At 51.0% G+C, this 16,787-nt stretch overlaps 2 protein-coding genes across 2 annotated transcripts in view; both read right to left on the bottom strand.

Moving 5' to 3' along the window:
• Positions 1 to 9,260, bottom strand: part of HTRA1 (HtrA serine peptidase 1) — a 53,190-nt gene extending 43,930 nt beyond the window's left edge. The window contains exon 1 of the mRNA XM_032176026.2: positions 8,678 to 9,260. Coding sequence (XP_032031917.2) covers positions 8,678 to 9,149 — 472 coding nt within the window. The 5' untranslated portion in view covers positions 9,150 to 9,260. The remainder of the gene's footprint in view (positions 1 to 8,677) is intronic.
• Positions 9,261 to 15,486: 6,226 nt separating this feature from the next.
• ARMS2 (age-related maculopathy susceptibility 2) lies at positions 15,487 to 16,166 on the bottom strand. Its single transcript, XM_032176041.2, is given in 2 exon segments — positions 15,487 to 15,988; positions 15,991 to 16,166. Coding segments are annotated over 2 exon segments (336 nt in total). The 5' UTR covers positions 16,067 to 16,166; the 3' UTR covers positions 15,487 to 15,728.
• Positions 16,167 to 16,787: the final 621 nt, after the last annotated feature.

Raw genomic sequence — 16,787 nt, forward strand, 5'->3', positions numbered from 1 at the left:
ATGGTGGTGAACCCTGCATTTGGCCTTCCTGAAACAGAGAGTCAAGTTCAGTCACTTTGGCCAAGAGCTATCATGTCTCAGTAGGACAAGAGAACATGCCCAGAGGAGACCCATGCTTTGACACCCAGGAGGCATATTACTATTTCCATCCTTCCGGCTTCACTATTCTTGGTGTTGGCTCTATCAGGAATCCTGGAAGAGTCTGGAATTGCCAACTAGAGGTCCTAATCTCTTACAGCTTCAATGCTTTAGGACTCCTAAAGCACTGAAGCTTTAGGAGTTGACAAATCTCCTTCATATTCCTTATATCATTGGACTTTAATGCTTTAGGATTCCTAGCACTGAAGCATTAGGAGTTGACGAAACTTCTTCATATTCCTTATATCATTGGACTTCAATGCTTTAGGATTCCTAGCATTGAAGCTTAGGAGTTGACAAAGCTCCTTCATACCCCTTATGCCACTGGACTTTCACAGTATCCTGCTGATGTCTCCTGGGCAGCATCATTGTCCTCCTGTTGTAGATGAGGAAACTGAGGCGGGAGGGAGTCATCCCAAAGGCCCAAATGGGGCTAGGACCCAGGTTTTCTAACTCTAGTGGTTCATCATGGAGACCGCAATTCAGCGTTTCAGAATAGACTCAGGAGACGTCAACACTTCTCTTTCAGGAATTAATAGATCAGTAGGCAGAAAATCAGGAAGGATACAGTTGACCTGAACGGCACTATCAATCCACTAGACCTAAGTGACATTTATAGAACACTCCATTCAACAACAACAGAACACACATTCTTCTCAAGCACACGGGGAACACTCACCAAGACAGACCACATTCTAGACCAGAAAATGCATCCTAACAAATGTAATAGAATAGAAATCATACAAAATATGTTCTCAGCCCACGATGGAATTAAACTAGAAATTAATAACAGAAAGATAGCTGGAAACACCCACCAAATATTTGATGAATAAACAAAACATTTCTAAATAACACTTGACTTAAAGAAATCTGAAGAATAGTTTGGGAGTGAAACAGACATGGGCTCAAATCCTGGCTCTGCCTCCTTGCACTGGCTGGCCTTGGACAAGTTACAGTTAACCCCTAGGAGCCTCTTCTGTAGCCTTAGCTAGGAAGCAAGGATAATGCCCTGCCTCTCTGAGTGGCTACAAGATAAGAACAAAGCAAGGCCCATAACACAATAAGCACAGTGCCCAGCTCCCACAGAGCATCCAGTGGCAGCGGCTCTTTGGGTCACTGTTCTGTTTGGTGACATTTCCCACCGCCCTAACTGTCCTGGAGAATACAATATTCCTGTATAGCTCACTCTGCGCCACAGAAAAGCAGATGTGACCACTGAACACTGAGGCTTCCCTCCCCTATGTCTAGCTGGCAAGACTGCCCATCTGCCTGGACAATCCCAACTGTGTCCATCCGTCTCCACCAAGTGGTGACTGCGCTTAGAAAACTGGCACCAAAGAGACAGCTCTTCTTAGTCACAGGATATGAGATGACTCATGTGTTGGAAGATCGGGTAAAATCTTGCCCAAGACTATGTGAGAAGGAATTCTACGGCGAATCTCATCAAACTTTGAGATAAAAAAAAAAAACAGCTCATCACAGAGATAGGCCTACCATCTTTATTGCACAACTAATGAAAAAGACGTTCCTGAGGTTTGAAAATATTGCACAAGCCTCTGATTCATTAGGACTGAGGTTGTTCAATTTGGAAATTATCAGAAACTCCAGCCACAACAATATGCCCTCAGAGACTTTTGTGTGCACAAGGAGACATAATTATCCTGTGGCGAGGGACCAGCTGCTGTCACGGGACGCTGCGGAGGGTTGTTTTTATGAAACATGCTTATTCGACAATTTGTCCTGGAATCTAAAATAATAGGGTATCCACGGACTCCCAAATTTGCCTTTTTTTCCTTCCTTAAGATGTGACAAATCTTTCCTTGTGAGGAATTCCCAGAGCATGGAAACCAAACTAAGCATCATTCAAGAAGGTCCCAAGGCTTCTATAAACTGCCATCTCCTGGGTGTCACAAGCTCCAGGGAGAGTTAACGAGATGACATCTGTAAAATCCCAGGCAGTCCAGACATGCAGCTCTTAATTCAAGAGAAGCCACACACTGGTCACATGATACAGGCAACAACTGGGACCTCAGAGGGTGACAGGCAAAGCAACTTTGGATACCTCTGCCCAGAGAACCTTTTCCGAATATGAGATGGCAAATTCCAAGTCAGCTCCCGGACAGAAGTCTCACATGACCCTCCTTCTCTGTGAAGGTTTCCTAACGCGCCCACCCACCTCATCCCCAGGGAGACAAGAGTGTCCCAGCACTCCTCCCGCACAGCTGACTCCTTTGTCAGTGCCTTGAAGGTGATGATGATGATGATGACAATGACAACATGCTAATATTGCCCGAGTTCTAGCAATGCATCAGGCACGTGCTTCGCGTTTCATATGAGGAGATCCTTCCATTCTGCAATGCCCTAAGAGCTATGTATGTATCTGCTATTACTTCTATTATCTTACTGATGGGGAAACGGAGACTTAGAGATGAAACCCAAGAAACGCCACACATCCAGAAAATGGCAATCCAACTTCAGAAGCCCAGCCCTTCAGCTGAGCATCATACTATCTACCACAAGTACCTTGAGATCAGGGGCCACCAGTCCTTACCTCTGAGTCCCCATACCTGATACACTTCTGAGCACACAGTAGGTGTTAAACAAACGCTCTGAATGAATTTAGAAATGGAACTCTCAGCACTGACTCCAAAAGCTGAACTCTGCACCTTTCCGGCAGTGATGGGCATGCCTCTTCACAGCCACTTACTTCTGTCCTGAGGCGTGTTGTCCTGGCTAATGTCCCCCTGTGGTTCTAGGCACACGTCACCAAGTAGTGCTGAATCACTCTAACTTCCATGCCACTTCCAGGAGCCTTTTGGAAACACATTCAGAATGGCTACACTTCTCGGTTTCTCTATTAATAGCATTTTTCTTTCCTTTCTTCTTTTTTTTTTTAACGGCAGAGAAGGTGGAGAAGGAAAAGATGAAATGACACAGGGGTATCTCACTTCAGACGACCTGAAGGCCTCGGAGCCCCAAGGAAGGGGCAAGGGGTGTGAGCTCGTGGAAGCTCATCTCTTGGGACGAACATTGCACCCCTGTGGTCTCCCGGGGCCTTTAGCAGCCAGTACAAAGCTGAAACACAAAGCAACCAGGCTCAAGATGGGTCACATTGATTCGATGCCAGCCTTGGCTTTAACCATCAATAATTTAGGAAAAAGAAGTAGCTCATAAAGAAGCCTCCCCAGCCTTTAAATTAGGAATGAGGTGACCACAACCTCCTCAGAGACTTGTTTTCTTACAAAAATCACAGACCATTCTAGTTAAAAGGAGCCTCAGAGATCAACTGGCCCAACCCCCTCACTGCCGAGGCTCCAAGAGGTCGAGGGAGCCGTTACCTGGTCAGGTAACACGCCACGAAGGGCCAGAGCCGCTTGCCCTCAGCCCCTCCGCCCCAGTTGGCCTTCCAAGGAACCCTCACCCACTGCCACGCTCACCTCTTCTTCAAATTAAGCCTGACCAGAGCTATTTATTCACTTGAAATATAAGCTCATGGAAAGTCTGATTTCTGAATCCAAGGCATGAAACTCATCCAGGATCACACAGCTCCAAACGGAGAATCCAGCCCCAAAGCGGAGGCCGTCAGGCTTCTGACCACAGTTAGCTCATGGTGCCCGCCACCATCGCTTACTCAATGCAGTTATTTTAAGTTCCAATGCAACCCATTTACAAGTCTCTCAGTGGAATGAAGTAACTCAAACACTTGGTTTTTGAGCTTGTTAACTTCCTAATTTTATGAAGCCTTAATATTTTAACTCTTTAGCAAAACCAACAGAGCAATAAAAGAAGGCAGCCGACCAGAGCAGGCAGAGACTCATAAACTGCTCAAAAGACCTCCACATTTCCAAGTTTTGGGTGACTAAAACCTGGAGATTCACAAATGTTTCCACCCACCCTGCCCTAAGATGAAGCTCAGGTCCCCGGCACACTTGTTTTTTAACCGACAAAAGGTGTATTTGAATTGCCAATAGTGGAAATGACTCTCTAGCGAACTGCCCACTTTAACAATGGACAAATGCAACCCCAGGGAAGCAGTGACTGTATTTTCCCCCATTGTATTGAATATAAGTTACCTTTGGGCAGTGACTTTGTTTTATTCAACCCTGTCTCCCCAGATCTCAGCACAGGGTCGGCACTCAGCTAACAATGATTGCTTGTTTGAGGCTCCCATGAAAGAATCACCTAAATAAAGTACATTTTGGCGCGGGTGCAGTGGCTCACACCTGTAATCCCAGCACTTTGGGAGGCCGAGGCGGGTGGATCACGAGGTCAAGAGATCGAGACCATCCTGGCTAACACGGTGAAACCCCGTCTCTACTAAAAAAAATACAAAAAATTTAGCCGGGCGTGGTGGCGGGTGCCTGTAGTCCCAGCTACTCCGGAGGCTGAGGCAGGAGAATGGCATGAACCCGGGAGGTGGAGCTTGCAGTGAGCCGAGATCGCGCCACTGCACTCCAGCCTGGGGGACAGAGCAAGACTCCATCTCAAAAAAAAGTAAATTTTACAAACAGTCCAGGGCTCCAAGAAGTAAAGCAACCATCTAAGCCCTTGGTTCTTCACCAGGTATGTACATACTGCCTCTGCCTTCAGAGGCTCTGGGGTGAGACCGGGAGCAGGCCATCCTAAAATCCTCCAGGGGCAGAGTTTCTGGGCACCCCTGCAGCTTGTAGACCTCCAAGCTTGTCTGGGCTGCTGTATGGAGTAGGGTGGGCTTTCCTGGAGGATGTACTAGGAGGAGAAATGGATGAGGCTTCTGCTGTTTGGGAAGTCTGTTTCAGGTCTTGTTCCTGGCTTCTCGTCCATGTTTTAGCAGAGGTCCAGAATCCTGACTGGTCTTTCGGGACATGGGGGAATCTGGAAGGGCTTTCTCTCTTCAAGAGCAGTTTGTCTGGATCTCTGGCTTGGAAACAGCCTTCCTACAGTCCCTCGGCTCTTTTTGCTTTTCTTTAGTGAGGGCTACACTGACGGCAACTGGAGGCAAACTTGTCTTCAGGCTCCTGAGCCTACTGAGTGAAGGCTGTGATCTGTCCTGTTCCATCTCAAAGCCACAGCCATCTGGAGCCCTGTTTATTTCAGCTATTAGCTGGGGCTTAGCTGGGGTTGGTTTAGAATCTCTGTTGCTCTGTCAACAGCACAGCATGGTGGTTATGAACGAGGCTCTGGTTCCAGTTGTGTGGGACCACCAGTCCTGAGCAAGGTACTGCTCTGTGACTTAGTTGCCCAGCTGTAACCCAGGGAAGACTACAGCACTCACTCATAGGACTGTCAGGAGGATCAAATGAATTAGTATGCACCCGGCACAGAATAAGCACAACATACATGTTAGCCCTCATTATTAGTATCCTATTAGTATTTCACTTCCTTTCTTTTTTGTAATCATCTGACCAGTAGAGCTGGAGATGACAGATCTTTGTTCTCTAGTTGAATTGTATACTTTCCCATCCAAACCCTGCCAGTGCATTGACTTCTGAAATAGATGATTTGCCTTCATTTCCAGAGCAGCGAGCAGAGATGTTCTCTGAGGTCTATTCATTAAACAGCTTACAGGTGAAAGTGCTTTCCTTTGAACGGTGACACACAAAGATCTACTGTGACCCAAAGTGCCAGTCACCTCCCTAGGAACCCCTGATCTGATGACATTTCTACCTCTCATCCCCTGGCATGCTCTGCCCCAGACAAAGCCTCCTTATAATATTTGAAATCGCAGCGCCCGCTCCTGCCTCGAGCGCTCTGTCTCCAGATCTGTGTATGACTTGCTCCAACTCCAGGCCTTTAGTCAAGTGGCACCCCTTGAAAAGGCTCATGTCCATTGCAGCTAAAGTAACTCTCCCGCCAATCTTCGAGCCAGAGCAGGCAGCCAATTCACCTCATTTAACAGTGACGTCAAGTGACCTGCCCGTGGGCACCAGCTGCTGAGTCCTGGAGCCTGGCTTGGACTGAATGAAGTCTGCTGGCTCCCAGGCGCCTGTCCTCGGAAACACCTCCAAAAAGTCAAGGGTGGAGTGTGAGATCCAGAGAGGGGGCGCAGCAAAGCAGTGTCTTCCACTAAGGAAAAACAGAATGGCTGTGTATCGCAAGCACCTCCCGTTTGTCTTCATTCATTCATTTATTCATTCACTAATCCACTCGTACCAAGTGCCTCTGATGTGCCAGACAGACAAACATGCAAACGGTGTCAGACACCCTACAGAGCTCAATAAATATTTGCAAAAGAAGGAGGGAGGGATAAAAACAGCATTGTACCCACTCTGTCTCTCCCTCCTTTCAAAGCCACCATGCTTATCCCTCTGTGGCTGTCCCCTCACTGGCACACCAGGAGCCCGCTGTGAGCCTGATGGCCAATGGGGGACCTGTTTTCCTCCACACGGGGACTCAGCCAACTCCAAAGCTTGTTAAGCAACTTGCCTCACTAGCAATAAATTAGGCAGCTCGCACAGTGCCAGCAACTCAGGACCCCGTGCAATGAGACCACAAACAGCGAGACCAGTAACAGCTGGCTTGTTTTGGACAAAAACATGCTTTTTCAATGTTGTCGCCTCACACCCAGATTATTGCAGTAGTCTAAACTCTCCACCCTGGATGCATTCCTCACTCCACTGCTGGGTCAGCGCTACACTACACTAGGCTTTGAGTTGCCCCACTTCAAGAACATCTGCGCACAGGGCACGGGGCACAGCCAGCCTCTTCAGACCCGGGACTCTGGGCCACCAGCCTGGCTCACTCCTGCTGCCCTCCCCAAACGTCCCCCAGCCACACTGATCTATTCACCTCCAAGCAAGTCTTAGGCTTTGTGTATGCTGTTCCCAGCTCTGAGGGGGATGCACGTCCAGCCCGCCAGGAAATCTACAGCACCTGACCCCTCTCCCACACCCTTCGAGTTAAGTGCTGGGCTGACTCCTCTGAATGAGGCTGTCTGGGTTTAAATTCCAGCTGAGTGACCTTGGGCAAGTTTTTCAACCTTAGTTCCGCTATCTGTAAAACAGGAATGAGAAGCTGGGTGTGGTGGCATCCGCCTGTAGTCCCAGCCACTTGGGAGGCTGAAGCAGGAGAATCATTGAGCCCAGGGGTCGGAGGCTGCAGTGAGCCACGATCACACCACTACACTCCAGCTTGGGCGACAGAGGGAGACCCTGTCTCTTAAGAAAAAGAGAGAGAGAGAGAGAGAGAGGAGAAACTCCCACCTCGTGAGACCAAATGAGGTCACAGAGGTAACACACCCGGCACACAGACTGGGTGATCAACAGGCGTGTGCTATCATCATGCCCATTCTCGAGTCTGCAGGATCACTTCTCTCCGGGACAACTCTCTACTGCCTAACTAGGCTGAGTTTCCCGAGGGCTGTGCTCCTGTGTTGGTGAAATACACAATCTCGAATTTCACCCAGTTCGGCTCTGGCACCTTCCCGTCCATGTAAGCCAAACTATGCTAAGCCCTAGTTGGTCACACTGAACCACATTCCTATAAAGTAAACTCTAGACCAGTCCCTCGGCACTGTGCTCCCCTATGCCCCTCTCCTGGCACTGCCCGTGTTGAGGAGGCAGCGCTGGGGTCGGGCAGCAGCCGCATGGCTGCGCCCAAGCGCACTGCCAAGCCCCGCTGTCTGGTTCCTACACCGCGGGACTGGCCGCCGCTGAACTCGATATTATTTTTCCACATGGCCCCTGCCTGAAGATGAGGAGCATCTCTCCGGAAGGTCCCGCGAGAGAGTTAGACATTGCTCCACTCCACTCCTTCCCCCATCACCACCATCTCCCCAGCCAGAACAGGTCCTGTGTGCGGCTGGAGGAACAGAGGGGTAGACTTCTTCCTCATCACTAACCCGGTCCCTTCTCCGCCTCTGCAGATTTCGTGATCCAAAGCCCGATTCAGCTTATTCAAAAGGAGCCACTTTCATTTTTGTAGGGCTGGCTCAAAACGAGGAAAGCAAGACCGGCAGCAACGCCGCCGAAACGAGTGCGGCGCCAAACCGTTCCCTGCTCGGGGTAGACTTTTTGGGGAAACTCCGGGGCGGGCCGGCAAACACTGTTCCTTTCCAAAAGAGTTACATACAGTTTTCACGGAGCGGTCCCGTGATCAAAGTAATGAATTTTAAAGGGGACGGAGGAAGTAAATACAAGAAAAAGCAACGGAAATGACTTCTTGTGGTCCTGAAGCCGCTCTGCGAGGCGCCAATTCCCAGTCCTGAACTTCTCTCCTCCCTTTATGCCCCCATTCCTCTTATTTGTCCTGGGGTCCACGCGCTGTGTGGCTGCCCTCAGGGCACTCCGTGGCCGGTCGCCCGGCGTCTCGAGCCCCAGAGTGCAGGCCGGGCGCACCGGCATCGTTTGGGCGCAGAACCGGCCCCGGGCTGGGCGCGAAGCTCGGTTCCGAGGCAGCCCGCGGGAAGCCGCCACCCCGGGGCCCACCTGCCTGTCCCCGAGAGTTGCCCTGGCCACCCCACAACGTTTCGCTGCCCCTCAGCCTGCCCACCAGTCCCGCAGAAGCAGGTCCGAACTGGGATGGAGAGAGTGGGGAGCTGCCCAGGAGCGCGGCGGAGTACCTTGGCCGCAGGCTCCGCGCTGCAGGACGATGACCGGCGGCCGGTGCAGCCTCTCGGAGCGGCGGCTGGCGGCGCGCAGCTGGCACAGGTTGGCGTAGGTGTTGGCGTCGCTGCCGCACACCGGCTCGCTGCTGGCGCACACACAGAGGCCGGCCTGCGCGCGCCGCCGCACCGTGGCGGAGGCTGGCACCCCAAAGGGCACCACGCACTGCAGCCCCTCGCCGCACGGGCCCTCCTGCAGGCCGCACGCGGCGCCCTCGGGCGCGCCGCACACCTCGCAGCAGCCGCACGCGTCCCGGGCCCGGCCGCCCTCACAGTGCTCCGGCTGCGGCGGGCAGCGCGCCGGCTCGCAGCGCTCTGGGCACCCGGCGGCCAAAGGGGCCGAGCGGCCGGCCCGGGACAGCTGCGCCGAGGCAGGCGCCGCCAGCAGCAGCAGCAGCAGCGGGAGGAGAGCGGCGCGCGGGATCTGCATGGCGACTCTGGCGGCGGCGGCGGTGGCGGCGGACAGGGCGAGGGCCGGAGAGCTGCGCCGGGGAGAGTGCGGGAGGGCCACGGGGGCAGCGGGTGCGAGTGCGCGCGGCCGCGCGGCCCAGCCCATTGGCCTCGCAGCGGTGACGAGCCGCCTTGGGGACGGGCACGGCGCCCGGGATGGGGGCTGGCCGGATGGCGGGAGGGCGGGCGGCTGGACCGGGACCGCCCGCGGAGGGGGCAGGGCGGTCGCGCCCGGGCACGGCGGAGCTGGTGGGGCGCGGGCGGGGCAGCGCACAGGCCCGCCCTCTCGCGGGACTCAGTTTCCCCGTCTGCGCGCCCCACATATTCGCCTTCCGCAGGTTCTCTCGCTGAGATTCGCGTCCTTCAAACTAATGGAACTTTGCAAGGGGGCCCTGCGGCGGCCCCGCGTGGGAGCGCCCGGGAAAGTTCCTGCAAATCGCCGGACTGGGGGCCCGCCCGGGAGGCTCGGACTGGGACGGGCAGGGACTGCAGGGGCCTCTGCGCAGACCCGGGGCGTTGCGGCACCGCGGACCCCGGTCACGCGCTGGTTCTGCCCCCAGTACGCACAACGCGGGACCCTGACCACGGGGCCTGTGCGGCCGGACGAAGGCAGCGTCCGCGGAGCTGGCAGAAAGCCCGCGCCCAGACCCACAGTGAAGTGATAAAAGCAGAGAGGAGAAGTAATTCGAATAGAATCCTTCACACGTCTGATTCTTTTAAAAAGTTGTTGTGGGTGGCACGCGTGTCCGTATTCACCGAGAGCTCAGGAAGCGGCTCGGAAGCTCGTAACTGGCGAAGGTGGAGCGGTCTCAGATGGGAAAGGGGTTTTCCCCTGTTTGAATTTTTCCCCACGTGCGTGATTATTTCAAAACACTTTTGTTATCAAAAATTTGATTTCCCACTGGCGAATCTTTGGTGCATCCTTTGGGACAGATGCGAGTCTGAGAGTCATCAGGAGGGCCGAGGGCGACCCTGGAGGTGGGTCTGGGTGCCCAGGCAGCACCAGGCCTGTGGGCAGTAGTCCTGGGTCCACACTGAGCAGATGGGCACAGCTCGTGTCCAAGGACCTGAGAGGAGGCGGTTCGCCCAGCCCTCATCCCGAACCCTCAAACCTCCACCCCCACCCTGGGCAGAGGCACCCAGGGTTGTGTGGGCCGACAGGGTTGACTCTGGGATAGAGTAGCATGGGAGGGGGCTGGGGGCCTGGGGATTTTAATATTCTTCTGTATTTGGGTTGTTCCCTTGTGCACACGTTACTTTTCCGATACAAATAGTTTAAAAAGTAAACTCCAAATACTTATAAGCCCCCTCAAAGCACCTTCCAAATATGAACCTTGTTAATGCCCAAGGTCCAGAGGGGTCCCCCAGAAAGGCCCAGGAGCCTGGGGCATGGGAAAGCTGTCGGGGTCCCCATTGTGACTCCCTGGACTCCAAGCGATATTCCATACAGCCAGGGCCTCATGGCTGCGGGAAGGAGGCCTTGACCCAGAATCCATTCAGTCCTGGATACTGGAGAGGCAGAGGCCTCTGCTGATGAGAAGCCCTGAGTTCCTGGCTAGCTGTAGTTAACCACAAAAAATGCGGGGGCGGGGGGTGATGATTTTCGAAGTCCATCAGCAAAGAAAGACTCCCCACTGCAGTCCTGGGGCAGATGAAATTAAAAGAACACGTGGTGGTGAATAAATTGGTGATAACTTATTTTTGTCGAATTCTCTTATTTTACAGAGGAGAAAACTGAGGGCCAGAAAGGGTGACTCCCCTGAGTGTCATGCCACAAGTTGAGTGCTGGAGCCAGGACACCTTCCAAACCGGCTGTGCCTGCCTGCAAGCCCCATCCTCCGCCATCCCCCTGAGCAGCCAGACTGCAGAGGGAATGAGCGGACCGAAAACAGTGTGGCCGCAGCTTCCCCATTGCTTTGCGGGAGGTGGAGGGAGTTTCTAGGCTCTTTCCCTGTCGGGGAATTAAGTAGCCGGGGGTCCCACTGAGTCTTCACCACCCTCTCACCCATTATCCACCCCTCCCCCACCACATATACACTCTGCTCCCTCAGTGCTGAATAACTTGCATTTTCTGGAACATACCTTTCTGCTTACGGTCTCTGTGCCTTTCTTTGCCCACATCTCCCCTCTTCTTGAAACACCCCTCCTCCCCTCCAGCGTGGGCTCATGTGACCTAGAGAAGCACGTGGGAGCCCTGTCATCTGGGGCACTTGGGTTCAAATCCCACTTCTGGTCCTTAAGTCTGTGACCCTGGGCCTTTGTTTAATAACTGGAGGAGTTTCATTAGGAAAATGGCAGTGACTGCATATGTCCCTGGAGTGACTGATGTGCCACCCACAAGCTTCTATTTGGTCAGTGCTGGGTCCCATCGTCCCATCTAGCATGCTCCTCTTCCATCCTCGTGCCCCCACTCAGTGCCATTGCCTCTTCGTCTCACCCTCTGTGCTGCTGTTCCTGCCCTCATCACCTCCTCCCTAGGGCACAGGCCCCGTCTTCTTTACCCCTGAATGCCCCAGTGCCAGCACAGTGCTTTGGCGAGTTACCCAGCACTGGGGCAGTAGAGTGTATGTGTGGTGGGGGAGGGGGTGGAGAATGGGTAAGAGGGTGATAGAGACTCAGGGGGACCCCCAGCTACTTTATACCCCTGAGGAAGTGTCAGCTGAACTGGACCCACTCCTGTGATGGTTCACAGCCTAGAAGAGGCGTCTGTAACCACGGTGACCAGTAAGCACAAGCCATGGGGCCACGTGGCTGTTCTAGAGAAGGAAGACAGCACTACCCTGAGAGCCATGCTGGTGGCTTCATCAGGAAGGGAGTCAGCAGGGGGAGGACTGGGGGACCAAGCGGTCCCTAAGAAGCAGAATTTGCAATACCCAAGGTTTTAGAAAGAGCAACCTGGCAGGGCCACTGCACAATGAGATCACAGGCTCATCTCCCAGCTGTGAGTGCAGCTCACTCCACCTGCTCTGACCCAGGCACGGGTCATGAAGAAGACAAGAAGCTCTACAGAGGGGCCTAGAGAAATCAGAGTCTTGCTGGAAGGGTTGTGGGCACCCTGGACTGTCCACATGGGAGGCTGTTGGTGTGTGTGCCTACCTGTGTCCATCAGTGGGTGCACGAAGAAGGAAATGGTAAGTCCATTGAAACCTGGCCTCGTGGGCCCATCACTGACCTTCCCTTAGTCCTAAGGTCTCCATATCTGGAGGTAATGCTTTCAACCTGCAAGCGTTGCTCTTTCTCTCTTTTAGATTCTTCCCCATCTGCTGCCATTTATAAAGACGTTTTCTTAAAAGAAGCATTTTTCTTTTGATACATCATGAAAACTCATTTCTCACTCACCAGGCCTTGGCACAGTATTCTAGAGAGGATTTTTCCAGAGAAAAGGGGGCAGTTTTGAAGCCAAACAGGCGAGTTCCCCAACATCCTCTCTGCAGCCCTCATTTGCAGCACTGAAGCTTTAGTTTTGAACAGGGCCAAGTCTATTCATGAATAATGAACAATGAAACACCACAGCTGCCAGAGCCTTAATCAGGAAGCGAGGCTTCTGAATAGGAATGGAGCAGCCATGTTTGTGTTGCCCAGGAGGACGATTTCCCACTCCAGGCCTCTGTTCTCCCAAATGTACAAAGGACACAGAATGCTCAGGGGCTCCTGTTGCCTTTCCTAAGTCACAGGATCTAAGATCTAAGGAGCTGTATTAATAATTTTGGCTCCTCCTGTAAGCTTAGCCTATCACTCTACTGCTCAGTAATTTCCAGGGGCTCTCCATGCCAGTAGAATGAAGTCCAAGCTTCTTACCCTGACTTCCAACGTCCCCCATGCCCCTCAAGCCAGGTTGTCCTCTAGATCCAGGATGGTGTAATCCATCCCTACTCATCCATTCTCCCATAGCAAGAGAACCCCGGCTGGGGCCATGCCAGCAGGTAAAAGATGACTTCTCAGCTGGTTTCACCCCCTTCCCTCAGAGTGCCAGGCCCACTCCCATCCCCTTTGGCCACCCCAGCATCAGAGGTCATGACCTCCTTTAACAGCAGGTACACCCTGATGACAAACCCACATCAGTTCAGTTAGGTTCGGTTCAGGAAAAATTTCCTGAGCCCCTGCTACAGGGTAGACAATGCTAGACACTGTAAAGCAGTGTCGAATGATCAAGCCCCTGTCCTCAAGAAGCTCAAAGTCTAGAATTTTCTGCAGTGATGGAAATAATCTCTATCTGTGCTGTCCAAGAGGGTAGTCACTAACTACATGTGACTGCCAAGCATGTGAAATGCAGCAAGTGCAAGGATGATCTGAATTTTTATTTAATTTTAGTTAATGCCTATCACAGGGGAGAGAGAGGAGGGTAAGAAAACAAAGGCAGGATGACAGGAGGGAATGCAGTGACAGAGAGGAATCCAGATGTTAGGAGGAGACTGGGCTGCATCTCAAGGGTTGAGAAGGATTTCACCGGCTTCACAGAGCAGAAGATGCATCCAGTTGGTGATGACGCGATGAGTCCACCCAGGTGGGGAAATTCCAAGTTGCACAGTGTGGCTGCAGGTGGGAAGAGAGTCCTGCGGACAGTTGAGGCAGCCGGAGGGAAGGGGACCGGTCTAGGTTGTGAGGGACTCCCTCTGTCCTCCTCAGGATTTTTGGCTTCACACTGATGCTGATGAGAAGCTCTAGTTGGCTTTTAAGGAGATACGTTTTGGCAGAATCACCTTGCTGCAGTGTGGATGATAGACTGAAAAAAAAATAGATTTAGTAATATGCATTTTTAAATATAGACACATGACTGTATTTTATGTTGAGGAGCACTTTAAATTAAATTGAAGATGCAGTTAATGTAACTCAATAGGGTAAGAAGTATAGATATTCCATTCGTTTTGTAACAATTAATTTATTTCTGTATGATCTCTTCAATGCAGACCCCTACTTCAAAAATAGGACAAAGGTGAGGAAGTTCAAAATATTTTTGAAAACTTTTTTTTTTTTTTTTTGAGACAGAGTCTCACTCTGTTGCCCAGGCTGGAGTGCAGTGGTGTGATCTTGGCTCACTGCAACCTCCACCTCCCAGGTTCTAGCGATTCTTCTGCCTCAGCCTCCCAAGTAGCTGGGATTACAGGCGCCTGCCACCACGCCCGGCTAATCTCTGTATTTTTAGTAGAGATGGGGTTTCACCATGTTGACCAGGCTGGTCTCGAACTCCTGACCGCAAGTGATTTGCCCACCTTGGCCTCCCAAAGTGCTGGTATACAGCCCTGAGCCACCATGGCTGGCCTATTTTTGAGAATTTCTGAAGCACTTTAGAATTACAATACCAGCATTCTTTTTTCTTTTTTTCTTTTTTTTTTTGTGTGTTTTTTAGATAGGGCAGCCTCTCCAGCCAGAGTAGGCTCAGAGACTCCAGTACTAGCATTTCTAATATCAAATCAAAACATTCATGTCTATTAGTTAAATAAAGATACTTAAAAGCCAACCCCAGGCCTGCTGCTGCTCAGTTTCCTTTTAAGCCTTTAAATTCTATGTATTTGATCTATAATTCAGACCTTTTATTAATTTAGGCAAACCCTTCCCCTAAATCAGTTGCATGAGACCAGCAGTCCATCTTTGCATTAATTGGCTCCTTCCAACATATTTGCTTTAGAAAATTAAAAGCATGGCAGGTGATCAAATTTTTCACTCTCCATGGTAAAGTATCAGACAGATACAATTCAAACAGAGCCCCAGGCAGCTACCAAAAGGTCTTGAATGACAGCTTGTCAATTTCTGTCACTCGGGAGCAGCTTGAAAAGCTGAGCGCGCTCACATTTAGAACATGCTGCCATTTAGGCAAAATGGTTTAACATTGAATCAAGGACATTATGAGCCAGAATTTTAAATCTGCTTATAAAAAACAAAAATTAAGAGAGGGAAGGGGTTCAACCTTTGAGTTCTTTCATTTGTCTAATTATATAGTACTACGGCAAGCACAAAGCGCCACAGTTCCGTAAGCATTAGAAAGCATTTACTAAGCTTATTTGGCAACATGGTCTCTAAGGTGCTTGATGTCTAAGCTTTAAACCAACGTGACCTAGAAGGCCCAGATTCTTTCTCTACAAACTTGCATTGTTGTTTTCTTACACATACAGCCAAGGCATTTTTTTTAATCCATAAATGAGCAGGAAAAATGAGCATTGGAAAGCAGTGAGAATGGTACAGCTTTCTAAATGACTCCTCTAACAACTCAGACAAGAAGCAGGCTGAGGTTTCCACCTCCTTCAGTAAACCCTAAAGCCAATTCACCAGCTTGAGGGGCCACTTGGGTGGCTTTCTATAGGCTTTGGGTTTCTGCTCACCCCATCACTTTCTCAGACCTACTGCATCTTCTTGTTTCCTTTTTCTGGCATGTAGCAGATGCATTGCAAGCATTTACTGATATTCCCAACTCTCCAGCTATTCAACCAGAGAGGGCTGAACTGACCCTGGGCCCTGCCTTGGCCTCCCTGTGGCCAGTGGTGCTCAAACCTGAGCATGCATCAGAAGCACCTGAAGCCTGGTTAAAATGCAAGCTGCAGGGTGCCACTCCAGAATTTCTGATTCAATAAGTCTGGGGTAAGGCCTGATCATCTGCATTTCTTACCAGTGTCAGGTGGTGCTGAGGCTGCTGGAACCCAGAGGAGGTTCCAGCAAGAGAGAAGAAGGCTGGTAAGCAGAGCTCCGTGTGGACTTTAGCAGCTGGGATCATGGAGTGTGATAAAGACAGTTTGCTCCTCTGCCTGTCACTGGCTCCTTCTCCACCAACTCCAGTGTCCAGCACAGACTCTCGCAGAGTGGAAATGAAGGACACAGGAACCACTGCGAGGACAGACTTGCCATCTCAGGCCCTCCTTTCTCCTCCGCCTCAGTTACCGTCGGTCCTGGGTGTAGGTGCAGCATGTAGGGTACAGGGACATGACGATGTGACAAAGGTGCTGTCCCCTTGCCAAGCCAGCTGCCATCTCACTCAGCCAGGAGCACTGTCTTTTCCTGTCACACAAAAATGCCCCCAGGAGTCAGGGCGCCCTGATAACTCCACCCTGAATTGTTGGGTGGTCTCAGGCAGCGTCCACCCCTCAGTCCTGCTCTGCCAGAGGAGGCAACAGAGGTCCCTAGTATCCATTGAAATCATCCGAGAAGCTTTTTAAAAATGCAGAGACCCAGGGATTTGAAAAAAAACCTTGATTGTAGATCATAGTATTGAATGAATGTTGATTTTCCAATTTTGATCATGTTACTGTGGTATGAGAAAAAATTTTTTAAGAAAAACACACTGAAATATTTAGAAATAAAGGACGTGCAACTTAAAGCCTGCAACTTAAATGTTTTAAATGTTTCACATGCTTTACATGTTTCCAAGAGCTAGAATCATGTAGCAAGGGTGGTAAGCATTCAGGAAATCTGGGTTAAGGGCCAATGAGAGTTGTGGGGGTTTTGGGGGTTTTGTTGTTGTTGTTGTTGTTGTTGTTGTTTTTTACTATTTTTCAACTTTTCTCTGAACCTAAAATTATTTCAAAATAAAAAACTTCTTTTTTTTTTTGAGATGGAGTCTCATTCTGTTGTCCAGGCTGGAGTGCGGTGGTATGACCACAGCTTACTGCAGCCTCAACCTCCCTGGGCT

Source organism: Hylobates moloch, unplaced genomic scaffold (genome assembly GCF_009828535.3).
Source record: "Hylobates moloch isolate HMO894 unplaced genomic scaffold, HMol_V3 SCAFFOLD_3, whole genome shotgun sequence".
Classification (NCBI taxonomy): Eukaryota; Metazoa; Chordata; class Mammalia; order Primates; family Hylobatidae; genus Hylobates; species Hylobates moloch.